This window comes from Mustela erminea, chromosome 11, assembly GCF_009829155.1.
Source record: "Mustela erminea isolate mMusErm1 chromosome 11, mMusErm1.Pri, whole genome shotgun sequence".
NCBI lineage: Eukaryota > Metazoa > Chordata > Mammalia > Carnivora > Mustelidae > Mustela > Mustela erminea.
In genome coordinates, this window is record NC_045624.1 from 56,053,761 (window position 1) to 56,081,217 (window position 27,457).

Below are 27,457 nucleotides of genomic sequence, written 5' to 3' on the forward strand. Positions count from 1 at the left end.
CTATTTTTCTCTCTAAAATGCCTGTTAGGGAAGGACTGCTGATGACTAAGCTCTGTGTCATTCTCATGGCTTTATTAGGAGAATGTTCTAAGTCCTTCACTTTCTATGTAATCAGAACTATAATTTCTTCAGGTTATTTTAAGACCCAGCTATGGCTAAAGCAGGAAACTCAATTTTATTCTGAGCTCTAGACATGTCGACACAGCAGAGCTGGGCTCCAGCTCTCTGGGCTATCTTCTTTCATAAACCTTGCTTGGTGTCGGACCAAGGCTCCAGGCTAGTTGTACTCCACTCTCTGGATATCGGGTAACTCTTTCCAAGATAGTGAGGGTAGTAGGACTGTTATTTTGGAAAATGTGTGTTGACATATCATCACTCGACAAATGAAGAGCTTAGTTGTCCAGAAACTACTACTGACTCTTCCTCACATCAATTTGAAAACCATATTCAACAGAAGGGCAGTTGAGAAACCAGGTGCCAGAAACATTTGATAAAAAAGCAGAACAGAAAGCTCTAACTACACATGTCTACTTTAGTTCATCATATTCCCTTAGAATTTTATGACTTAATTAACCAACTCTATTTAAGCAGACTGGCTGCCTCTAATTATGCTAAAAAAATTTCTGTGCTACAAAGTGATATTAATAGCGAGTGACATTTCTGCAAGTAACAGGTAACCCATTTCTACAACCATGAACTCTATCTAAAGTAAAGAAAGAAGAATAGGACAGTATCATAAATAGTAAATAATAATTATCTGCAAGAGATTGCCTTCAGAAACAAAAACAAAACATCATTACATTAGTATTTTGATCTACACCGGAAGGCTCTCATAGATATGCATAATTAATCCTTTTTAAAAAGATTTTATTTATTTGAGAGAGAAAGCAAGCACGAATGGGGGAGGGAAGGCACAGAGGGAGAGGGAGAAGCAGACTCTCCACTGAGCAGGGAACCCAACATAGGGCTGGATCCTAAGACCCCAAGATCATGAGCTGAGCTGGAAGTAGATGCTTAGCTAACTGAGCCACCCAGGTGCTCCAGACATGTATTTTTACTGATAAAAATTTATTAATACTTTCAATTTTAACAACACACTGACATAAAAATTCCTTCTTGCTTTAAATTTTTAGGAGGCTCTAACAATTTATCTTTGCTATTTTTTATTCTAGCATTTTTTTCTTTAGATTAAAATACTCTTATTTACTACTTTTCTATTGTTCCTACAACAGTAACATGACAACGTCATCATAGATCTATTAATTGAGCTTACCATCTTCATGTATACAGTTACACATTTAGGGACTTTTTTTCTCCACTCAACAATATATCTAACCCATTCTTCCACATTAATATACTTAGACATTATTTATTAATCTTAATGACTATATAGCATTTCAGAGTATGGATTATGGCAATTGATTTTTATATTGTTCAATAATTAAACCACCTTCAATTTTTCATCACAATAAATAATGGTGCAAATAAATATCCTAGTATACAGATTCTTGCACATTTGCACATTTTGTATAGCATTTACACAGAATTATTGGATTGCAGAGTATGTACATTAAAGATTTTGATAGTACTTCAATTTGTGATTCTCCAAAATTTCACGAGCATGCTCTTCCACTAATATATGAGAGTGCCCTTTCCTCCAGCCCTAATTAACACTGTGTACTAGAAGTCTTTTTATTTTCACTAATTTAATGGACGCAAAAACAGCACCTCATTGATGTTTTAAGCACGACTGAGAATGACCATCTACTCATTTATAATATTGGCCATTTTGGGTTCTTTCTCTTTGAATGTGTTCTTCATACCTTTGACCATCTTTCTATTGAGTTACTGGTATTTTTCTTATTGATTTTATATAGTTTATATTTGTACTTTACAGATCTTCACTTTTTGGGTGTTAGATACATGTCAACTCTTTTCCATCTGTCTGTCATTTAGTGAAAAATAGTGGCATCATTTATCATGTAATTTTTTCTGACTTAGAATGCCAAGTCAAATGTCCCTCTTTTTTAACTCTCTCCAGATAGGATTACACTGACAGAGATCTTTCCTAGAATGAATTGCAACGACCTCACTCATAAGTTCGTTAATAGAAATGGAAACATTTTCCCCAAGGCATAATATCTAAACTATAGCTTCTGCTAGTCTCTTTTTCATTTTGGTCAGTGAAGTAAGGCCTTGTAAAACCAAGCTTTAGGTTCATTCTGCACAAAGAGTTTCTTAGTCACTTAACGGAGCCAACAAATGTGTGTTAACCTAGTAAACAAGGCACTGGGCTTCCTGATGTAAAGGATTCATTCTCCATCATAAAACTGCTTTATGGGGGGCACCTGGGTGGCTCAGTGGGTTAAAGCCTCTGCCTTCAGCTCAGGTCACAGTCCCAGGGTCCTGGGATTGAGCCCTGCATCGGGCTGTCTGCTCAGTGGGGAGCCTGCTTCCTCCTCTCTCTCTGCCTGCCTCTCTGCCTACTTGTGATCTCTGTCTGTCAAATAAATAAATAAAATCTTAAAGAAAAAAAAAAACAAAAAAAACCCTGCTTTATGGGGCAGGAGACACATCTTGTAACCTCAAATATCTAAATTCATATGGGAATAAACATTTCAGATGGATGAAGCTTCTCTCTTAAAATATCATTTTAAATGCCATTTTACTGTTTTAAGGGACTCTTCCTTGATTAGCTATATCCCTGCTTTTAAAGATGCCCACAATACAGAGAACACAGGACCGTCAGTTCCTGCTTTTTGTTAAGGAGGTTCTCTAACAACGGCTTGTTAGGCATAATGGCGGGCCTGTGAAATCAGGCTGTTCTTTTTGATTTTAGTTCTAGTTCCACTGTTTCACTATTTATGTGTGTGTTGCGGGGGTTTGGGGGGGCATCTTTCTAGTTTGTTGGTGTGCATTGTGGCTGTGGGTAAACTTAGCTCGAGTACCCTCCCTGTGCCTTTAATGTGTGCCTTCTGATCTCAGGTTTGAGAATCCAAATAGCCACATTTGTTATCACTCCTAAAAATGACTATTTCACTTTTGTTGGGGTCACACATTTATTGGAGAATTAGACAAAAAATGGTCTCCTAAGAAAAATGCACATACACAAATATATTAGTGTATGGTCAAATTTCCAAGGATTCAGGGATTGCCTAAAGCCCATTCATGGATCCCTTGTGCTCTCCTGGTTCTTTTTTGGCTCACTTCAAACTCCTGATTTTGGTTCATATCGAAAAAGTTTCTGTGGCACCTGGGTGGCTCTGTTGGTTAAGTGTCTGCCTTCAGCTCAGTTCATGATCTTGGGGTGCTGGGATCGAGCCCCATGTTGGGATCCCTGCTCAGTGGGGAATCTGCTTTTTCCTCTCCCTCTATTCCTCTCCCCATTCATTCTCTCTCAAATAAATAAATAAATAAAATCTTTAAAAAAAATTTCTGAATAACTGAATCATTAATGAAAGTCAGTATGGTTAGAGAAGACTAATCCCAATAAAGTCAAGCACTGTGGGAGACAGTAAACCAATAAATGTGAGAATATGTGAATATGAATAATGCCTTTTTAAATGCCCAATTAAAACATATGAAGCATGTGATTATCTGACGATGGTGACATTTTCTCATGTTATTTCAAAAGGGAAGACAATGAAAACTATGTGTGCATACTCTATAGCACTGTAAATGTGAGTATGAAGACTGAAAAAAGAAAATGAAGAGGGTCATTTGTATTTTTAAAACACAAACTTGTACTTTAGCCAGATGAGCTGTCATCCCAATGACTACTTCAGAAGTAGTCAGGAGTTCCTTAGCATGTGAAAGATTCTGTCCTTACTGCCCCGTTTCTTGTCAAATTTGCATCAGAAGCCCACTTTTCATTCCGTTGTCATAATCCTGGCAGAAAACAGAAGAAAAGAATGGGAAAAAAAATGGAGTAAGAGCCTCTTTAATTAAGAAACCTTGGTTTTACTCATACTCCTCTACCTGCAAAGTTTTGTCCTTAAAGATTGACGAGATGATCTGATCAGCAGTGAGAAAAATCTGGATGAAAACAAGGACACTGAAGGCAGTAGAAAATAGCTAATTCTTTAGAACAAATGTGTAGAGGAAGTGTGACGGCAGCTGGGCAAAACTGAGCATGGCAGAGAGGAGGAATGGAAAGGAGGAAGTGACTCAAAGCAGTCTCTGCATCTAAGGACCTTACCTTTTAGCTCATTCATTCGCCAAGTTCTGGGTTCTTGGTTGGTATCATGCAAACAATCACACACACTTCACACCAACCTACAAGTGGAGAGTAGTGAGGAAATATAACATCCTTGGAACTCGCTTTCGGAAGGCATTCTCTGAACTTTTCTCATTCATACAAACAGGCAGGTGACTCATTTCCAACCTCTAAAATGAGGTATCTGTGGAACCTCCAAATGGACAGTGGGAGTTGTAGATACAGGTCTAAGACTTAGGACTGAGGTTGGAGCTCCAGGTGGAGATCTCTGAGTTATCAGCATAAAGCATGGAAGTAAGAACCTGAGAGTAGCCTCTAAAAGGGAAGAATGAATCTATTTAGCCCATAGCCAACAAAAAACCAGGGTCCTCAGTCCTATGACCACAAGGAGCTGAATCCTGTTGACAAGATGGATGATCCTGAAAAGGACCTCAAGCTCCAGATGAGGACCTAGCCCTGGCCAACATACTGTTTTCAGCCCTGAGAGACCTGAGGACCCCACTGCCCATGCTGAACTCCTGAGGCACAGAAACTGAAAGGTACTTAGTAGATGATGTTAGGAAAGAAGGAAGGAAGGAAGGAAGGAAGGAGTCAGAAACCTGTGAAATGAAGCAATCATGAAGGTGAAGCCCATTAATTGACATCAATGCCCATAAAAGCACCTGGTGCTCCATATAACCTTTCCAGATGTGTTTGTCTTTAAACATGATTTTTTTCTATGTGTCAGGGTGCCAGTTTTGAACCAAAAGCTTAGGAATCAGACTATACATTCATGTTTATTCAAAAAGAAATAAAAATGTATAGAGAATGCTAATTTTTTTTTTTTTAAGAAAAAGAAGTCTAATATCAGATGTTGGTCTTTTAAAGTAATCTTTCTATATAATTTTTTACTTTTATGCTAAAAGTTGCTTGATTTTTCAGCAAAGCCAGATCAAATGTTCATTTACCATTATCCTAGAATTTAAATTTGACATACGTAAAAACACTCCCTAGGGCTCTTTTCTAAAAGCAGTAAGGAAGGCTGAGTTGGGTTTTTCCTGTTAGTGTTTTCAAGGAAATATGATATTTGGTAGGACTGTAAGTTAACATTTTTTTTCTGAAAGATACTGTAATAACTTCAGCAATCCAGAACATATTAAAGCCCTAAGCATTTGGCCTCTTATTAGCCAAACTACATTTTCTATGGCTATGAACTTAAATGAATATATATTACACACAAGAAATCCTTCCTAAGAGTCTTCTGATCCTTACTTTAGAAACCAGAGTAACTTGATCATTTGCTTTTTTTATTCCCTAACTACAGTGCACATCCTAATAATTTAGGATATCAGAATGTGATCCACTAGAAAGAGGCCTACAGATGGATGAAAAATTTAAAGCAAAATGCCATTTTTGTCTGAAGGAAATAGCTGCCCAAACCCTAGTCACTGAAGGATATCCATATTCAAAGTATGATATAATTAATATTCATAAAAATAATAATATAACCTTAATAAAAGTATCATAACAAAGAAAGAGAAGATCTTCCTCAGTTTTATATCAAATCAAATATTGGCTTTTAGAATATATTCTTTATATATCTTTAGGTTTATATAACCCAATGTAATGGGACTAAAAACATATAAGGTACATATGTAGCTTAAATATCAGCTGTTCAAATGATTTTCAATTCATCCATTCATTCAGTCATCCCACAAACATTTGTGGAGCGATTATTACATGCCAGGCATTCAAGGTCTTATATGAATTTCCAAGGTTTAATTAATTCAGAGATTTCATTTTTATTTTACAGATACTTTCTTAGATATTAATGAATGGTTCAGGGATGGAACCAATTTTGTTCTCCAAAATCATAATGCATTTTTATCTCATGCCCAAGACAGAGGACTGATTACCATGATTCTGTTAACCAGCTATAACTCTTGGTCTAGAATACTGTAGCTCACCGAATGTATACCAAATTCTACCTCATACACCGTTAATACTTAAGCTGTGGATTCCACATAATAATGTCTAACGCTGTGGAGTTAGAAATCTTTGCAAACTGGCTTTCACTAACTACCCAAGTAGCTAAAAAAATTTTCATTCTCAGAGTACTGAATATTTGTGAATGACTGATGTGTTTTTGGCAAAGAAGTGAATACTTCAGTAAGGCACACTATATTCAGCAATGAGATACACTTAACATATGAAAGAAAAATTTCCATGCATTGCATTTCAAAAGATTGGAATGAGAAAGAAGGAAAAAATACTGTTGTTATCTTGATTGCAACATGTAGCTCTGGCATCATTTAAATATCACCCAGAGTACGTGTAAAACCCAATAAAATAAGACTCTAGAACCAATAACCAATATAGTCTCTCTCACTTTCTAAACTCTAACAATATTAACTATAAACCTGAGGTTTAAAAGAACTTATTAATAAAAAAGTTTCTAAGGACTACGCAGTACTTAGTCCAACATACTATTTCTGCAAAGACAAGTACTTTAATTTAAATACATGGTCAGAAAAAAGATAGGTGGAAATGATGCCTTATCTATTTAACAACTCACTTGCAGCAATTAAATATATAAAGTGTTAAAATTAGTAAGACATTTGAATAAACTTTCTGCTTCTTTATAATAACTTCTGTTACAGTGTTACCCAAACTGAAATTATTACCATATTTATTAGTCCAAAATAATACTTATTTTTAAAAGTGAAATGCAATTCTAAAGATCAAGAAAATTCAAATGTAGTCATGGGACAAAGAGATAGGAAGGAAAAAAAAAAGAACACTGATGATAAAGTCTTATATTTCTGATTAACAGCAAAATGATAATCTTCATTACTAAAATGGAAACAAATAATATCTGGTTCTAAGCTACAAAAGGTTAGTACGTAGTCATAGTTTTCCTTCTGCCTTCTATTACTATTAGAAGAATAGCAAAGGAAAACAGAAAATTAAATCAATTATAACTATAATACATGCATTATATATGTACACACACACACAGTGCACGCATGCCAAAGAGACAGGAGGGAACTGTTCTGATTGCTTTAAACTACCAAACTAAGCTAAGGAAGTTACAGCATTTACTGAATAGTTCTTTGTAAATGGCTCTGACCAGTGCTTTTGTGAATAGATAAAACATTCAAAACCAGTGAAGCACTAGCACAAGCTTCAGAAGAAAGTTATAACAAATCAGAGCAGAATGAGTTTCTAAGTCTAAAATATGTAGTATTGAGGCGCCTGGGTGGCTGCCTTTGGCTCAGGTCACAAGCCCAAGCATCTTGGGATCAAGTCCTGTGTTAGGCTCCCTCCTCAGTGGGTAATCTGCTTCTTCCTCTCCCCCTGCTCATTCTCTCTCTCTCTCTCTCCCTCACTCTCTCAAATAAGTTAAAAAGCCAAACTTTAAAATATGCAACTGAGAGACTAACACATTACTGTGGCAATTTGCTCCATCAAAATTACTTTCGGAGTCCAAGAAAGACGATGCTATGACCTGATCCATTTCTAGTGATTAAAAGGGAGACTCCCATTTTTTAAAGCTGGTAGGGACCTTAATAGTAATCTAGGACCTCCCCTCATGGTTGATAGATGTCAAGACAACTAAATTACCTATTTTCACACAGAGAGTGCCAGACCCTGAGCTAAAATCCCCATAAAGTGTAGCTCTGTGAGACTGGGGGCTGGTGTTTTTTCATCGGTTTCATTTTTCCTGAACTCTTTTACATACTATTACTAGGTTCATAAAAACACGAATGAACATGTAAAGTGATACACCGAGTTTTCTAGCTATCACATCTACTATGCCATGCAGTATTTAAACTGTTCTTGCATACACTGGGATTAGAATTACATCCAGCATATTTCTGGTATGCACGGACAAATAAAAAGGTAAAGAACCTTCTGTTCCCTTAGCACTCAAATGATGCTTTCTAAAGACAAATGACTAGATATTGGTGTGTGAAGACAACGAAATATGTAGACCAGGAAAGGCTTGTGAAATCATCTCTTAAAAGAGTATGAAAACTATGTCATTTTCAGTTTGCTGGAAAAAGCAGTTTGGATGCAATATTCAAAAGGTCCTTCCCAATGGCGTGAAAGTCCACACTAGCCTTTATTCTGAAAACAGCCAAATGTATTTTGGATTTAGGGGCCTTTGCACTGGCTGTTCCTTCTATCTGGAATGCCTTTTCTGGGCATGGCTGGGCTCTTCAAGTCACTCAGGCCTCAGCTTAAAAGTTATTTACTCATTGGTATTTTTACGGACCCACTAGTAGTATTCTGTGAGGCTTTAGGAGAGAGTATCTACCTTTTTTCCTTGACTAAACTGTCATCCCTATTTCACTCAACAGTACTCTAAAATCTGAATCTTTTATTTAAATCAATCTCAAACTGTCTTTTGAGAGTCGGTGAGCTACACAAATATTGAGTACTTCTGTCACCTAATTTAGTTAAACTTAACTAAAATTCTTCCCAAACCTTAAAAAAAATTCCTTCTCATCCCTCTGTAAAAATGCAAGACCCTGCATACATTACACACTGGCTCTGTAGAAGTTTAAATTGTAACCTGTCTAACTGAATAAAAATGGTATTATAAAAATAGATATTTCTGTGTATCATTTGACTATGAGTTTATAAACTGAATACATTAATTGTTCCCAAACCATTTAATTAATAGTATGTCCTCTGATCGTGGTATGTGATGCAATTCTGTCAAATGAAAAGTTATTAATAATAACTCTGTATTTTGGTCCTTTGATCTATTTGTCTATGTCCCTTACCCAACCCATCATTATTAATAAGCTTTGTATGACTTCGTATCTATCCTTCTTCTCCTCATTTGTTGTTCAACAAAATTGCCACTTGTGCATTTATTCTTACAATGAATTTTAGTCAGCATGCGATATTCTCTGGTACCATTTTAAATGACCTTGCGCAGACCTTCAGTGCACCTGTAAAGCACAGAATTTGATATGGGGCTACCAATGAGGCAGAGAACTAAAAGGCTGATAGAAGTGGTGTGGAATTAATACTTACTATTTACTATATAATACCATTTAGTACATTTTATTTTTGTATTAAGCATGAATTATCTATTTCTTAAAGATAGTTGGCTGTTTTGATGACAAGGAAATTTATAGATTGAATTGGGAATAAATGACCTTTTAAAGACAGTCTTCCATTTTATGAACAGAGTATATCTCAAGTTCATTCAAGTATTCTTATTTGCTCTTCAATAATTTTACCAATTTCCTCATCAAAGTTTCAGTTGCTAAGTAAATGGTATCATCTTTTATCACATTTTGTGTGATCTTTTAAATTGTTTTATGCTGACCTTGTGCTGAGTAAACAACTCTTTTTTAAATTTCAAAAAAATTTTTTATTTAAATTCCAGTTAGCTCACATACAGTGTAATATTAGTTTCAGATGTAAAATTTAATGATTCAAAACTTCCAAACAACACTCAGGGCTCATCACAAGTGCACTCCTTAATCTCCATCCCCTAGTTCTCTGAAGAAGGCATACAGATGGCCAACAGACACATGAAAAGATGCTCAACATCACTCCTCATCAGGGAAATACAAATCAAAACTATAATGAGTTATCACCTCATACCTGTCAGAATGGCTAAAATCAGCAACACAAAAAACAAGAGGTGTTGGCAAGGATGTGGAGAAAGGGGACCCTCCTGCACTAATGGTAGGAAGGCAAACTGGTTCAGGCACTCTGGAAAAGAGCATGGAGTTTCCACAAAAATTAAAAATAGAACTACCTTACAACCTAGCAATTGCAATACCAGATATTTACATGAAGAATACAAAAATACTAATTTAAAGGGATGCATTCATCCCAATGGTTATAGCAGCATTATCTTTAATAGTACAACTATGGAAACAGCCCAAGAGTCCAGCAACTAATGAATGGATAAAGAAGTTCTGGTGTGTGTGTGTGTGTGTGTGTGTGTGTGTGTGTGTAACGGAATACTATTCAGCCATTAAAAAGAACGAAATTTTGTGTGTATATAATGGAATACTATTCAGCCATTAAAAAGAATGAAATTTTGACATTTGCAATGACGTGGATGGAGCTAGTAAGCATCATGCTAAGCGAAATAAGTCAGTCAGAAAAAGATAAATACCATATCCTTTCACTCACATGTGCTATTTAAGAAACAAAACAAATGAAGGAAGGGAAGGGGAAAAAAAGAGTCTGTTTCTTGATTTGCCTCTCTCAAGTATAGTGAACAAACTGATGATTACCAAAGGGTAAGTTGGGAGTGAGGTGGGGATAGTTTAAATAACTGAACTTGGATTAGTTTCTTTTCCTCTCAAATTCTTATAAATCTTAGTGTATGTTCACGTCTTGGAACATTGACTAGAATCTCCAAAGACAAACTTCCTGATGCTAACAAAAACTGTTTTAATTTTACCAGTAAATACAAAGTTTCAGACAGTGTTTTGTCTGATAATGCTTACTTTCTTCTAGTCTTAGTTTACAAAGAATTTCTATCCTAGAAGAGTATTGCATTTTATTGAATATTTTCCTCTAATGAGATGATCATATTATTTTTTCATTTAATCTAATCACAGGATAACATTCACTGATAGGATTTTCTCCTTTAACCATTCTCTCATTCCTAGAATTATATCCCTATAAAAGAAAACCCATAAATGGCTAGTAACATATGAAAACCATTCAACTCTACCAGGAACCAGAGAAAGTAATGCTGTGCTATTTTTCACCTCTCAACTTGGCAAAAATATCCAATGATGGCAGGTATATGTAAAAAATAGTTCTCACATATATGATTGGTGAAGTATGAGGAAAATCTCTACTACATACTGGTTCATTGTCCAAGGAAGTTGTCTGGGGGCAGTAGAAAATCAAGTAAAAAGATGCTCTCTCCCATGTCTACAAAGCAATTTAATATACTGTCTCATCATCTAAAAAACTGAGATTTCCCTAGAATGAATTTAAACAAGGTTTTCTAAAGTTACATTCACATTCAGGTTCAGGACTATCTTCTGAAAAAAAAAAAAAAAAAAAAAAAGACCACTGATCTTTCTAGTCCAATGATACAGGAGACTTTTCATTTAATTATTGGGATAATGGACAGTGAGAGTTGACTCTTGATTAAAATGTGAGAGAAGTGATTACAGATTAACAGCATTGTTTTTATTATGTTTAATTACCTCTTACCTGAGATTGTTTATATTGTTTTCCTTCTTACAGTACCAAAGTAGGTTAACTTGGTACCCAAATATTTTTTTTTAACATTCATATGTTTACCTTTCAGGAAAGAAAACAGATGATTGAAATCAAGTAACTAAATTTATAGTTGCAAAAATCATAATCTTTGGAAATTTGCTTTAACTAATTCTTATTAATGCTTAAGTAATTTATTTAACTAATTCTTATTAATGCTTAATGCTTAAGAATGAGAAACTTCTAAATCCAAAGCCAACCAGCTTTGACTTGTGCCATCTCAATACAACTATTATAGCACTTAGATACCTACCTATGACTCACGATGATGAGAACACATAATTGGCAAAGTCAGGGAGAGAACACTGGCAAATATTCATTCCTGTGCTCTACAAAGCTGAGTTCAACAGCCATGTCACAAAATTTGGCTTTATTATTCAACCCCTTTCTCGGCCCGCATTATAAATATATATGCCAGTGAACTAACTCTGTTATTTTTCTGAGCCTTAATGACTTAATGTATCCTTTCTTGTGCTGAGTTTTAAGGCTAAACCAGAGCAAAGACTACCCAGAAAAAAGCCTGCATCTTTTCCTACTTATATTACACATATTCTCTTCACTGTTCCTCTCCCACTTGGACATGAAAATATTTATTTCATTCTTCTCCTTGAATAACTGTGTACAGAGATTAATCCACTCCTTCCATCTGTCTTTCTTTAATAAATCACTATGTGAATTCCCTGTCCTGACATTTTACTTTAGATAGTTTTTTAAATTACTGATCCTCTTGGTATTTAACATTTGGTTATTAAATTGTTTACCAAAAAATCTTTCCCAGTGCCCCCTTCTCAAAAAATATAGCGAATTAAACAATACCTGAATCAATGTAGAATGAGTTCTTAAAAAGGGGTAAAACTGTTCAAATTGATACTACTGTCAACCAGAAGAAATCTATCCATTTTTGTCTTATCTAAGAAAACTGTCTCTACATAAAAATTTCATGAAGAAGAAAAATGGGAGATAATGTGAAACAGTGTTTGAATAATATAAAAGTACACCTGTAATCATTTTCACAACCAAATTTATTCTCCTTGGACCAAAAAGAATGCATTTATATTCAAGCAGTCTTAAATTAACTATTTCATACTTAATATGTTGAATGCAAACACATCCCTCATGAAATTTCTATTGGAATTATTGATTAAAAAATCAAGTCAAATAAGAATGTTACAAAACTCCTTCCCTAAAAATAATTGAAATATTTTTAAAATCATATACATAAGTCAAAGCACTTGACTTATATTGTACAATGAATGGTCTCAATTTTTTAAAAAAAGATTTTATTTATTTATTTGAGAGAAGAGAGAGTGAGAGAGAGCATGAAAGGAGAAGCTCAGAGGGAGAAGCAGACTGCCCGCAAAACTGGGAGCGCAACGCGGGACTCAATCCCAGGACTCAGGGATTACGACCTGAGCCGAAGGCAGTTGCTTAACCAACTGAGCCACCTAGGTGCTTTAATTTTAAGCCAAAGGCTTTGACATCCCAAGAAGTTTACAGTGCTCAAATTTACAAAACAACAAATCAAAAGCCTGAGGACTTATTTTCTACATAAAAGAATGAATCATTTTTTAAAAATAAAAATTTTATAAAAACAGACTGTGATACCACTGTACTCTTTAATCACTCATTCATTCATCTAAAAATAGTCTCAGGGATCAATTATGTGCTAGGCACTGTAGGGAATAAAAATAGAAGTAAAACATGATCCTTTTCCTCACAGAGCTCATAATATAACTAATGAGGGGGATGGGGACACAAATACATAAATAACCACACTGTGAGACAGAAAAGTGGGAATTTCTAAGACAGTAATAAAGAACTATGGGTGAGGGGATGTGGGGAGAAGATACATAACTGGGAAATTGTTGCAGGGGTTGGGGGAATTAGAAGACATTTGAACTGTGCTTTATAAGAGTTAGGATTTCTCCCAGCAAAGATTAATTGGAACAGAGCAGCAGAAGGGTATTTCAGAAAAAGGAAATAGTTGGTTATTAGTGTACACACACACACACACACACACACACACACACACACCATATACCCACCAGATAAACCAGAAATCTGACCTAAAAATATAGTTGTGAAGTACTCAATAATTGAAATGAATTGATTAAATGAGATAATCCTTGCGGGGTGGGGGATGTAGTTATTAAACATTCCCTCAAGAGCTACACACTGTGAAGCCAACAAAGCATGTTGTCCAGGAGTTTGGCTCAGTCCCAATATTCTTGAGGCTAAAGAAAATGGTAGAGGATCTCCTTCCCCTGGTTCCCTCACGTACCCACCGATAAAGGCTTCCTCATCCCTTACAGAAGGCAGAACTCAGTGGAGTTTAAAATAGCTCCAGAACACTTCCTGCTCTATTCCAACTGTGCTTTCATTCCTTTTGACTTAGACCAATTGGAATGTTGAGGGAAAACCCCATGAGGCATCAAGCATGTGAGATCATGTGTCAGTCCCTCAAAAATGTTTGTCCATCCTACTATGTGTATCCAACACTTCCCTACCCATGAGAAAGCAGAACATGTGGGGGAAATAGCTTTTAGCACATTGACGTTTCCCCCTTTTTAAAAACAAATCTAAATATTTCCTTACTCAACTTTTGTAACAATTAATCACAACTCTATCCACTTCCAAACACGATGAAGACAATGTATTCTAAACATTTTGTTTAGATGTTACACTTCTATACATCTACAACAAAGTTGTTATTTATCCCATGATTTCCATGAATTAAATACTGGGTACACTGTAAAGGTTTAATACAACCCATGTAATGAATATTGTATTACATAACCCCTTAAAGAAGTGTGCAATATTGTAAATTTGAGAAAATTTTTACAGACTTTTCTTCTAACTTCAGGGAATGAAGATACACTGTTCCATTCTTTTTAGCCCCCAGGGAAGAGGAATTCGTCACTTCACTAAACTCTAGGATGGCTCATACTATTTGAGTAAGAAGTTTAGGCATATTTGAGGTTAGAGCTGGAATGCTGGGCAAAGATGAACCTTTGGGAAAGAACCAAGGTAAGTGGTTAGAAAGGTCCTTAATTCTTGCCAATAGCCTCAATTCAAGGGAGAGGTCTCCTGATTCCAAAATCTGTCTGTGGAAAATAGAGAAAATCTACAGCTAACAGCTTTCCCCTGGCTTTCTCACCTACCCACTGATAAAAGCTTTTCCATCTCTTACACAAGACAGAGGTAAGTGGAGGCTAAAATACCTCCCGGGCACTTTCTGCTCTATTCTAACTGTTTTCATTCTATTTGTTCTAGATCAAATGGAATGTTGAGGGAAAACCTACTTCTATTGAGAAGACATTCTTTGTATCTTAGCCTCCTCAAAAGGCTTTATTTGAATCCTCTAATACAGCCTTTGCTATTATCAATCACTTTCTCATTTTTCTTTTATTTTTTCTTAGTACTTAACTAGTGTCTAAAGTAGGCTTATCCATCCATTATTCAATTGAACAATCAGTCAACCATAAGTCTCCTGATTTGTTTCATAGTTGTATCCTCTGTGACTTAAACAATACCTGGTACATGGTTGGCTCTTAAATATTTTTGAGCAAAAAAAATGAAGAGATGAATAACTATTTCACCTCAGCCTCTAAAACTTCAAGCAATTACATCATCTCCCAAAACCTTCAACCTGCTAATTAAGAGTGGTCGGGATGCAATAAGTTCCTGCAATTTCTTCTACTTCCAATCCTCTGAATTTATTTACATCAGTAATTCTTTGAGAATACACTTGAATTGCCGTGTGTTTCCTGTTTGTCTGTCATTTTGCAAGTTCCTAATGGTCTGTGGGTTTCTTATATTGCATACAAGCACAAGAAGATTTATCTTTTAAAAAAATAATATGTTTTTCAGTAAATAATTCAGCAATAAAATTATGAATATTCTTATAGAGCTCTAAGTTTTCCATTATAAAGCATTTCAATTAATGTGTAACATGAAATGTATTACCATACCACTTTAACATTTCATCATCTAGCAACAATGAGTGAATAATCAGGAAACACAAAATGCAAATTTAAGAGAGTAAAATCCTAATTCTAATTTTAAAGCAATAAATCAATTACCAAGATCTGAATTAAACTTACAGTCTAAGTAAGCTAAGAGATCAGTTCTCGAATGTGAAACTGTATTCCCTTTTACATGAAATATGTTGGATTAAACACGAGTTAGTTATACCAAAACAGCTAGCAGAGGCTTCTACTTCCTTTTTTTTGTATACTGAAATTTTTTTTCTAATCTACTTAAGTCAGCACCTTATTAATTACAGTCATAATATCTTTTATAGCTAAACTTCATATATCATTACAATAAAGTCAGAAGCATAGATGACATAATTTTACTGATATCATAATTTATTACTAAGCATTATTTATTATGTACATTCACTCATTTTTCTACACTGTATAACCAACCCATATATTCACTGTATTTGTAAATTTTTTTTAATAAACCATCCTTTAGACCCAATCTTCATGGAATTTTAAAAAACACTGTATATCTTTTGGAGGAATTTTAGAGAATTTAGATTTCTTAGTTTTAAAAAAGTTCTAATTATATTCTTAATAATAGAGTCATTTTTGCAAAGTGAAAAAAAGTGTGTGTGTGTATTAAATGCCATTTTCCCTGGAAGGGTCAACAACAAGGAGCCCTGTTTATGAGCTATATTAACACCAAACAGAGAGCTTAGCAATGTCTGTTTCTAAAAATAAACTCTGTGTGTCTCTTGTTGTCATCATCAACCAGAGTCCTCAGTGCTCTGTGACAGAAAGCATCAAGGCTGCTTCTCTGCCTTTCCACAAGCATTCTACATCAATACCCCAAGTCCTCCCTTTTCTGTCAAGGTGGCAGAGATAAAAAGAATTCTGCAATCACCCTAAGCACACATTTAAACATTATTGCCCCTTAAGCAGACAGTTATCATGTTGTTTTGGCAGCAGGAAGGAATCTGTGGTTTCACTTGAATGTTATTCTTCTTTATTTAAACTACTAGAAATAACCCAAAAATGACAGAATGCTCTTTCTATAAATAATCATTCCAGTGTAGAGTTATATTAGGAGGTAACTCAGATGGCACGATAACGCCTAACAAGCTAATCTTAGACCTGCGATGCCATAAGATAGAAATACCCAGGCTAAGAATAACTGACCCAAAGGAGTCAGCCTGCTAAAGAGAGCTCCAGACCAGTGGGCATCTGCAGATTTTAATGCATTTAATGATCTTCTGAAAGCTTCTTTCCCCTGGAAGGCAATAAATTTTGTTGGTCATGAACTTGACAATCAATAATGCCGCCACAATGTATTCATAGAGATGGCTCAAGATTCTCACAGCCAACAAGATTACAAAACTTAGTTGATGAAAATCCAGGCATTGGCTCTTGAAAAGTTGCATTAGTACCTAACTGGTGAATTTAATGCATAGACTTAACTCAAGGTAAAGATAAACATTGCATCATGTTGGTACATAAAAACATCGCTATCCAGTTTTCACCGAAAATATTCAAATTGGACCCATATTGGACCGATATACACATTAAAAACAGAGTAAAATTTTGTCCGCTAGATTAGTCTTTTGCCTTAAGAATGTGACATAGTATGTTGGGATCAGGATTTGAGAGAAGACACAGACTTGATTGACGCCCTATCCATCCCCCTTTCTAGCTTAAGACTGAAGGGGGATGTGGGTGTAATTCTAATATTTTGGTCAAAAAACACACTGAACCCCATGGGGAAAAAATAAACTGAAAAGGTTCTTCAGCTAAATTACATTAATAATAATGTGCTACTCTGTGCATACCTTACATTTATGACTTATAAGATGTCCTGCGAGTATTGGCAAACATGCCAAATGCTTTGGGGATACTGGTTCTGTCCACAGTGTGTACTCATTCCACTGCATTATCATCAAGTCTCATGGAACTTAGGAGGCTGCCTGGACTCTCTCAGCCCTGGACAGTGTTTCTTCCCCAATTTCATTATCAAGCCCTGGGAATGTGCAGTAAGGCTCCTCTACCAAGCCCTTCAACACTGTTGCCTATTTGTGCCTTAAACCTCCCCAGACTAAGAAGTAAGCCTATACATTTATTTATAAATATAGATGATTCCATATTTTTAGCACCAGATAGGAAACATATTCTCCTATGCAAAATATCTTTGCCTTTGAGAAAAAGAGGCAGAGACATGGTAAACAGGAACAGAGACATAGCAAACAAACCAAGTTCAAACCCGACCCTGCCAGTTCCTAGCCATGATCACCATCAGTAAGTTCCTCTGAACCTGTTTCCATTTCTGCAAAATATGAATACTTCTGTAACCACCACAGACCTCTTCAAATCCCAGGAAGGATTAAATGATAAAACAATGCCTGGTACAGAAAAAGCCTCTGAAACATTAGCTTATTATGTTAACAAGAAGAATGACAGTGATAAAAAAAAAATGATGAAAACATAGGGCTTCAACCACTGACCTTCTTAAACGGAGATGAAACAATTAGATAAGAGGGGAATGTGGCAGAAAAACCATGAAAATGATAACTGATTGTGATATGTTTTTAGATCTAAAATAAGTGGTTCTTGACACAAAATCATACATTGAAAACACACAATTGAATTTTATTCATAAGCAGGTTTTAAAAGTACCCTCAGAGAGAGAGAGAGGGAGAAGCAAACCAAAGGACAGACTCTAAACCACAGAGAACTGTTGCCTGAGGGAAGGTGGGTGGGGATGGGTTGAGTAGGGGATGGGGATTAAGGAGTGCACTCCTCAATGCCATCACTGGGCATCCTATTTAAGTACTGAATCACTAAATTGCACACCTGAAACTAATACTACACTGTATGTTAACTAACAGGAATTTAAATAAAAACTTTTTAAAAAGCACCATCAAGAGTAAAATTTAAATCATGTTCAATTCACCAAGAGCTTTTCTCGTTCACCTTACATGCGGTTCCCTGAAAAGTTCCTGGGTAAAACCTGTTTTTACTAATGTAAGAACTCCTAGGCCACAACGTAATTTAATGGAAATTCAGGGAAATTTTCTTGGTTATGTTTTGTTTTGTTTTTAATCTCAAATTTTAAAATTTAAAACTATTTTAACCCAGTTTGGATATATGTCATGCCCTCAACACCCACCAAAACTTACCTCAAGCCATTGAAAAAGACATCCATGGGGCTACAACTGTGTCAATACTGAATATAAATTATAAATGAAATGTTTCAATGTAAGTGGTAGGCCACAAGGGGAAGAAGTTAAAAAAAAAATGAAGTTCTGGGGTATTTCCAACCTTATCAACATGCAAAGAGTTTAATCATAAGTAAATGACTAGTTACACTCTGTGGTTTGGTAAATTTCCTTCTTCCTTAGATGTAATTTTCATTGGATTTAATTATTGGGTATTTTAAAAGCAGTATATATTAAAAAACCTATCACTTATTTCACAATGGAAAACTGAATACTAAAATAATGAACAGAACTGATACTCTTCCAAAACATAAGAATTGCTTAGTTTTGTATTCATAATGAACCATAGCACCATAGAGTAACCCTAAACATAATGTTTCTGATAATATTTAAAGTGTAGGTCATTTAGTATTGCAAAAATTCATTTAAATTAAATTTGTTTTGTGCAAGTGACTTAGTAGGGGTAGAATGGAACTAGTAGATATAAGGTATTTTCTCATCCCTTCATCTCTTGATTGTCAATCTCCCAAAAGGAGAAAAGGGAAAACTGCCCATAGTAAGGACACCACACATCCAAGCCAACCACTGGCATTTCATCTTCATTTCAAGAATGGGACAGACCACAGCACTGCCACTCTGATTTGAAGCACATGCCAAAATATCTTTGAATTTCATCTACAGAAAGCTTATTTTTAAAGTCATTTTCATGGGCTTTTATTCCAATTAAATTGTTTTCAAAGTATTCCAATTCAGAAAAAAAAAATTGTTAAAATGCAGTTACTATTCCAGATTGTTAAAATTGTTCATTACTCTGAAGATGTAATAATTATAACAACATACTGGCAAAGAAATTGCATTTTGAATATTTTAAAAATAAGCCTCCTTCAGTGTACTGCAAATTTTATACATTAGATAAATTTCCCTTAATATTTTCTGTATTCTTCAAAGCCAACATTAAAGGAATATTTTACTCAAATTTATAATAAATTCTAGTAATACACTAGTCTACAGCATTGGTTTTCCTCTTCTAAAAAAATGATTTACAACCCTAGAGAGATCCAGTGTTCTTCCATAACTACTCTTTTTAGGGTTCCTTCTAACAACAGACAGTATTAAGAAAGGCTTTCTATTCAATACCAATAAAAAACAAATGATCAGTGTTAAAATGATGCATATCTTCATGAAAATGAAGTAACACCCACAATTCAACTGAAAGAAATCACATGGTCTACTTCCTTCATTTAATTATTTATATTTTAAGAAATACAAACTAAATAAAATTACAAAGAAGGGTGCCTGGGTAGCTCTGTTGGTTAAGCATCTGCCTTAGGCTTGGATCATGATCCCAGTGTCCTGGGATAGAGCCCTATATCAGGTTCCTCACTCCCTCCCTCTCATGCTCTCTCTCATGGTCTCTCTCTCAAATAAATAAATAAAATACTAAAAAAAGAAAGAAAGAAAGAAAGAAAGTAAGTAAGTTAGTTCCAAAGAAGAAAATTCCAATCACCAACATACACACTGTAGCAAATACTGCTTGTGCCTCGCTAAGATGCGTTCTTCTCCGCCTTTCTTCTTCCTAAAAAAAACTAAAAGGTGAGCTGCAGCATCGACCCTTCTAGGTTCAGTATGACCTAGGAGCTCTTGTGGTAGTCCCATTCTTCTCTCTGTGACTGGCTAATACATGGGGAAGATGCTGCTATTCTGTCCAATAAATTATGAAGGATGATTTACTGGAGAAATTCAAGATAAAACTTCCTAAAGAAAATATCCAAGGAAGCAAAATGTCTCTTCTGTGTCTCCAGATTTGGTCTTCCATAAACAGACATGTCAACTTGTGTCTTCTGGAGAAAACAGACCTCTGACAACACCAACTCCAAGGCCAACAGAGGGGAGCGGTTTGAAGGATCTGATACTGTTGCCATTATTGACCTCCTGGTGCTGCCAACTACTCTGCTACTTCACTAAGGGATAAACTTTCTTGTGTATCACTTTGGGGGAGGATTTTCTGTTACCTGCAGCAGAAGACAGCCTAATTTACCTACTATTTACAATTAAACACCATGAGGATTTGGGCACAATAGCTTTGTGGGTGGGTGTGTAAAAAAAAACCCTTCAGAGGGGCACCTGGGTGGCTCAGTGGGTTAAAGCCTCTGCCTTTGGGTCAGGTCATGATCCCGGATCTGGAGATCGAGCCCCGCATCGGGCTCTTTGCTCAGCAGGGAGCCTGCTTCCTCCTCTCTCTCTCTGTCTGCCTTTCTGCCTACTTGTGATCTCTGTCTGTCAAATAAATAAATAAATAAGAAAAAAAAAAACTCTTCATAGAAAATATGGGCATATTGTAAAAATTCATGTAAGATGAAAAAGCACAATGAAAACAAAAGCACCCCCACCCCAGCAACAGGATCACCACCACCACATACACGAAACTTTCCCTGATTTCTTTCCGTCTATGTATTAATTCTTCTGGGAGATGGATAGATAAAGAAAATAACCCTTCATAAAAGTGAGATCACATCACTGATGTTATTTTTCTTTAAAAGATATGAAATTTAAATGATTTTAAAAGAATTAAAAACTGTAACTGAAGGTACCATAAACATCCTAAATTCTTCCTTCCTATATGAGGTATCATTTCCAAAAAGATCTTCCAAGGGTTAAAGAAGGAAATTATTTTAAAAATCAGTGTTTGGTCTCTCTCTCTCTCTCTTTTTTAACCTCTGCGTTTCTATTTTAGGCAGCAGGGAGTCTGTCCTTGCTCAGAAGGAAAATATCAGCACTTTCACACGTCGCTCCATCTCTCCTCTCTCTAGTGCCTCATATTGGTTATGTTTACGAACATCGCCCTACTTTATAAAACTTGCTTTCTGTCCTGTAACCAAAGTCTTATATATATGTGTTTAAAACAGATTCACTGTTTGCCCCATTAATCTTACTATGCTTTCTCTACTTCTCAATTTCATTTTTTGCTTTTACATTCATCTCTTCATTGTGTGGGCTTCATTGTCAAGCAGTCTAGTGCATGTTTGGAAATTTCTGACCTACCTACCCATTTTCTCTCTATTATAATAACCTTTGCCTGGACGGACCATCAGATTACACTTCTCTTTGAACACCAAAGATTTTTCTTCATTATCCTCTGCCATTAAATGTTGGAGATTCTTGATAAATCTTCTTGAATCTCATATATACCCTTCCTCCCCACCTTACCCCACCACAGATCTTTGCTTTACCTGATGAACACCCCAGAAGAATTATTATTTGAAAATCAATAGCCCATTAGGATATGACTCTGTGATGAACATTTGCAACAAACTGTCCTTAAAGAGGAGAGTCCTTTCAATCTATCCATTTATTTTTTCTTTTCTTTTTTTTTTTTTTTAAAGATTTTATTTATTTATTTGACAGAGAGAGATCACAAGTAGGCAGAGAGGCAGGCAGAGAGAGAGAGGAGGAAGCTGACTCCCTGCTGAGCAGAGAGCCCGATGCGGGCCTCGATCCCAGGACCCTGAGATCATGACCTGAGATGAAGGCAGCGGCTTAACCCACTGAGCCACCCAGGCGCCCCTATTTTTTCTTTTCTGATGAAATAATCTTTCATCTTTTCACAAAATCATCTTCTGTTTCATTGCTTTAGAATATCAGCTTCAGGGATATAAATAATCTCTTTGTTATGCTGCCATTGTCTTTCTTATTAATTAACGTCTCCCCAGTTGCTTGGGTCCATTTTCCTTTTTTCATTCCCTATGATTGTCTTGAACCTTTCCCCTTTATTGGTAAAGGGTTTCACTGATGTCTGTTCTGCTTCCTGCTATTTCTAATGAATATTTTTGTTCTATAATTACCATGGTTTTTTCATTTTCAATTTGTTTCACTAGATCTAAAATATCCCTTTTCATCTCATGCTATTGTTTTATCATCTCATCTCTGAGCTCTTGTTTTATGGAATTTATGTTCTTATTAAGGAGCTCTATTTGTGGGGAGCAATTATTAGACAATTCCATGGATTCAGTAAATTGGTGTTTTCTTCTTGTGGAACATCTAAGATTAGTTGGAGAAGGGTATTTTGTTGAAGAGAACTATGGATCGTTTTCCCAATTTAGACTGTTGCTCTGAGGCCTTCATTTCTCCATTGAGGCAATACTTGTCCTCATACCTCCATTTCACTAGTCTCTTTCCCAGAATCATTTCAATTATTTCTACCTCACAAGATATAACGACAAAAGCAACAACCACAAAAGCTGAGGCTATCTACTCAGTTTACTTCTCTTCAGATCTAAGAATGTTAGTGAGAATTTTTAGGAAGTCATCATCTTGCCCATAAAATTCTTAGGAGGCCTAGGATGCAGGCCCTGTTAGGTTTCTCTGTTCGGATCAAAGCCCCCCGGTTCCATTTCTTCCTTAATTATTAGCTTCTGAGATGTTAGGTCATATCATTTTCTGTACACACTTAATGCTGAATATTGTACCCGTGCCTGTGCCCGTATACACGTGTGTGTGTGTGCGCGCGTGTGTGCACACATGCGCGTGCAGGGTGAATGTTTGCCAACTTAGACCATTCTGGGATCTCTTTAGTATCTATCAGTGGTGGGAAATTATGTAGCGTATTTTCAAATTCTCATTTTCAAAATCAAAATCCTTTGAAATCCTTTTAAATTCAGAATCTGGGTTTATTTTAGTCTTCTGAGGCATTTTATTGAATCTTCTTTCTCAATGGATGAAACAGTCATTCCGCTGGTGTCGTCCACAGTAATATAAAATACTCATTCTTGTCCCCATCCTCAATGGGTCTATTTATAACCAGCTTTCTGATCACCACCTATCAGATATTCAAATTGATAACAGCCACGTAAGTGAAGATAACTTGAGTTAGAGAACAAGCAAAAGAGTAATTATGGGAAATACCAGAAGTGATTCTTGACATGACAGGAGCATTTCACAGACTTACATTTTCATAATTAGATTCTGCTTTCCAAGTAGACATAAATGGCTACTGAATCTAAAATGTTCCTTTCCCCTCGACAATGCACACCAAAGGGGGGAAAAAAAAGATTCCGAAAGGGTGAAGATATGTTTTCCATAAAAGAAATTCAGGATTTAGATTTAAATGCTTTTCTTTTATACCCTAAAATAAGAATACATAGTAAAAATATGAGTTTTCCTTATTTTAAATGTATTTTACATTAATGCTGTACAAGCTCTAGGAAATTCTTTTACAGTAATTGTTCCAATATTGTCTGGACAGTTCTGCTGTCCAACATGTTAAGCAACATGCCTGGCAAAAGGAGAACGCCCCCAATTCTGCCAGCTACTGCTAAGTGACCTGAGTCAATATTTGTACATGCTTCAGTTTCTGCCACAGTTATCACTTATACTGGCCCACACAAGCCACAAAAGTAGAGACTGATCTAGCAAAATGGGTCACTCATAATGAATTCCAAGATTCAACTCTATAGAGCTTTTTAACTAAAAACACATTAGCAGCTTATGCTGTAGTACCTAGTTCTACCTAACATGTCTTGCCTAGCTGAGTCAATATTGGGGAAAAAAAAAAAAGAAAAGGAACCAAAAATATTTGCAATTCAACAGTCTATAAAGAACTCTGAAGAAAATCATCTTTATTAATGCACAGTATCCAGTTTAACTAAAATAGAAAATGGAGGTTCAAAGCAATAGCTAACAACAAAACAAAGCTTTTTAAAACAATTAATCCCAAGAAATCTGCTATTGGGTTTTCACTGTTCAATTACATATTCTGCAATTCTTTGCGTTGATTATTACATAATGAGACATTTTACAGAATACACATGCACACACGTGCATGCATGTTTATATGCATACACACACAAGCTGCTCTGATTTACAGTCACAATTTGCACAAGGAAAAGACTGGTTCTTATCAGACCAGGGAAACAAAAAAAAAGTAGCTGATGTATCAAACAACCAAATAAAACTTACTATCAAAACAAAACATCACTGTTCCATGTAATATACCATCAAATTCCTCTATCTAGTTTGTTTGGCAAGATAGGGCATGGTACTGAAGAGCCAGAAGCCCAGGTTCACTCACTTAAAATATAGTTATAATAATAGTGAGCCTGCACTTTAATAACATGTTGTTAGATCTGAACCTCATATGAATGCCAAGAGGTGAACAGGAGGAAATCTTTATTGTTCAGTTTACAGATGAGTAACCAGTTATACAACTGGCTTTCGCTAGAACACAGAGCTCTTGACTCCCAGAACAAATAGTGTTCTCTCCACCACTCTGCACAGCTACCAGATACCTCTTTCAGATCCACAGACTCCATCTATTCCTAGGCTTATCAATCATACCCATGCCACTGGTCCAAAAGGGGGTGGAATGAAATTTGTAGATAAATTAAGACAAACACACCCCAAATTTAGCAATTGACTTAAAGGAAAACCCTATTGAAATGGGTCACCAGGATCCCCATCACTTCCTCCTACCCATACGTCCGTGATACTCAAAGTTTACTGCACCTTAGGTTTGCTCGTAAGATTTTAAAAATTCGGATATTCAGGTTAGTTCCCATACCAGTTAAGTCAGAAACTCTGGGGGTATGACCGAGGCTTCAGTATTTTGTAAAAGATTCTTGATGACTCCAAGTTTGAGAGCCAACGCCTCAGAGGAAGTACACAATAAACACTGGGGGAATTGAATTTAAGGCCATATCATATTGAACAAAATCAAATATTACACAACATGGTAGTATAGATGCACATGATTTCATATTTCAAATTTTAAAAATAAACAGAACCTGAAGTTTTCTTATTTCTACCAGACAGGTTTGGGAGTTGATGTCAATCTACATCACTTTTCATTTAATAGCTGGTGCTTAAAAGATGCTTCCCCTCCTGTAGAACCGACAACCGTATGGACAGTCTGAAGTACTTCCCTGCTTGAAAATATTATTGCCTTAGTGTCAGGAAAATGGCAATCTCAACTGAAAAATGGAATAAAGTTACATGTGATTACCAAAGACATTGAAAACAGGGAGGCTTGCAAACACCTGTAGCCTGTGGCAAGAGTTTCAGTGTCAGGAGCCAGTCCCTGCTGGAAAGACACAGCTTTGTTTCTACCATGTGGAAGAAACATTAAACTTGCTACACAGAGGCAAGGACTGAAAGGATTAAGTGTAGTACTGAAAAGACCCCTAAAATAGTTATTTTTAAAAAGTCGATCCATATTTAAAAAACAAAATGCTAAATTAAGCAACGAGTTCCATTTGAGACCCACCCGCTGACCCCTCCCCAAGCTTTTGTCAACTTTACAGCCAATGACCATAGAAAAATAAACCGTATTAAAATCCTCATACGTTTGCTTCAGATAAGCGGATACTACTAATTAATAGAATTCCTCTCACATAAGTACAAACATCTCAAATGACACAAAACCGATCTCTTAGTCTGAGTGCAAGAAAATAATCGGGTCAGGAGAAGTATCTCAAAATCACCACAACTGACCGAGCTTTAAAAGAAAACTTGCTTCAGACATAGAGCCGTAAATGGGAAGGTGCTCAGCACTGAGCAGACATGGTGCCAACCTGTGGAATATTTCTTTCACGTCTAGCTCTACCCCAGCAAACGCTGCTTTATGTTGCCTTCTTTGCAGGGAGATCTCTGTGGTGATCTAGACTTAGGATTAAGCCCACAAAGGAACTAAAAAAGACGTGAGAGAGAACTTTAAGCCAATTTAAACGGAATCATTCCAAAGAGGACGGAAATTTTAAAAAGCCCTCAAGCTTTAGGAACTGGCTGTAGGATTAAATATGAACAGCAACAATTACAACTAAGTGATACGGCCGGGAGAGTCTGCTCTTTTCACAAATAGAAATGATAATGCTGACAAGCTTGATCTCCCCCAGCACATCCCCTTGAAGGCACAAGTACAGACGGCTGGGAAACAAGAATCTGTTACTGTTATTCTTTCAAGGGCCACACCTGCATGTAACACCTTTATGTGTGTGCTATGCCGTCCATCTGCCTGACAACGCTAGACTCTCCAAATGTTGTTCAAGAAAATTATATCAACCATCTGCTAATAATAATTGTATCCCACCACTAAATAGTTTTATTTGGGGCTGATGAGAGAAAGCCGCATTGAAAACTACCTTTGCAACTCCAAGCAAACCCATTTTGGAAGGCAGGTCTAGAAAGAGCTGTGTTTCTGGATGCACACTGTAAATCTAAAAGCATCAGGCTAGCGCAGGCTGCAGTCCAAACTGAAGGAAGCTCCACTCTGAACTTACCTGATTTTAAAAGTCCCATTAGAATCCCTTGCCATCAGCACAGATCTCCTTCTTCTAGTTGCACAGTAAGGCAAAGCACCCCCAACTACATTTCACTTATCTCAGTCCCAGCTTTCCCCAGAAGCTTTGAGATTTCATTCAGAAGCTGTCGTCCCTAAACACTGAATATGCACAGAAACGGTAATGGAAGGGATCTAAGTTAAACCCTACAGACGCACCAGGAAAACAGCAACATCAACACCAAAAGCAGCAAATCCTTGAGAGGTGCTTTCTCTTAGCTCCATTTCCCAAGTCAGCCTCCTTTCACACGTAAAATGTCTCAGTTATGGAAGAGGAGCTTACCTGAGCTGATCATACTGTGCATTCTCTGCTGAGCCAAGAGCTGCTCTCGTCCAGCCACCCCATCTGAGGAAAAACACGAGTCACTCTCGTAAATTGTCTGCAGCATATTCCAATCACTCTTACTTCAGCTACATGAAAGATTCATCGCTGCTCAGTGCACGGGCCCCAGGAGCTGCC

The 27,457-nt window shown here is 36.2% G+C and overlaps 1 protein-coding gene across 14 annotated transcripts in view; it reads right to left on the reverse strand.

The window, feature by feature from the left end:
• Positions 1–27,457, reverse strand: part of HDAC9 (histone deacetylase 9) — a 923,925-nt gene that overhangs the window by 503,912 nt on the left and 392,556 nt on the right. For all 14 annotated transcript variants that reach the window (XM_032304495.1, XM_032304501.1, XM_032304493.1 and 11 more), the window contains one exon: positions 27,281–27,343. In XM_032304495.1, coding sequence (XP_032160386.1) covers positions 27,281–27,343 — 63 coding nt within the window. The remainder of the gene's footprint in view (positions 1–27,280; positions 27,344–27,457) is intronic.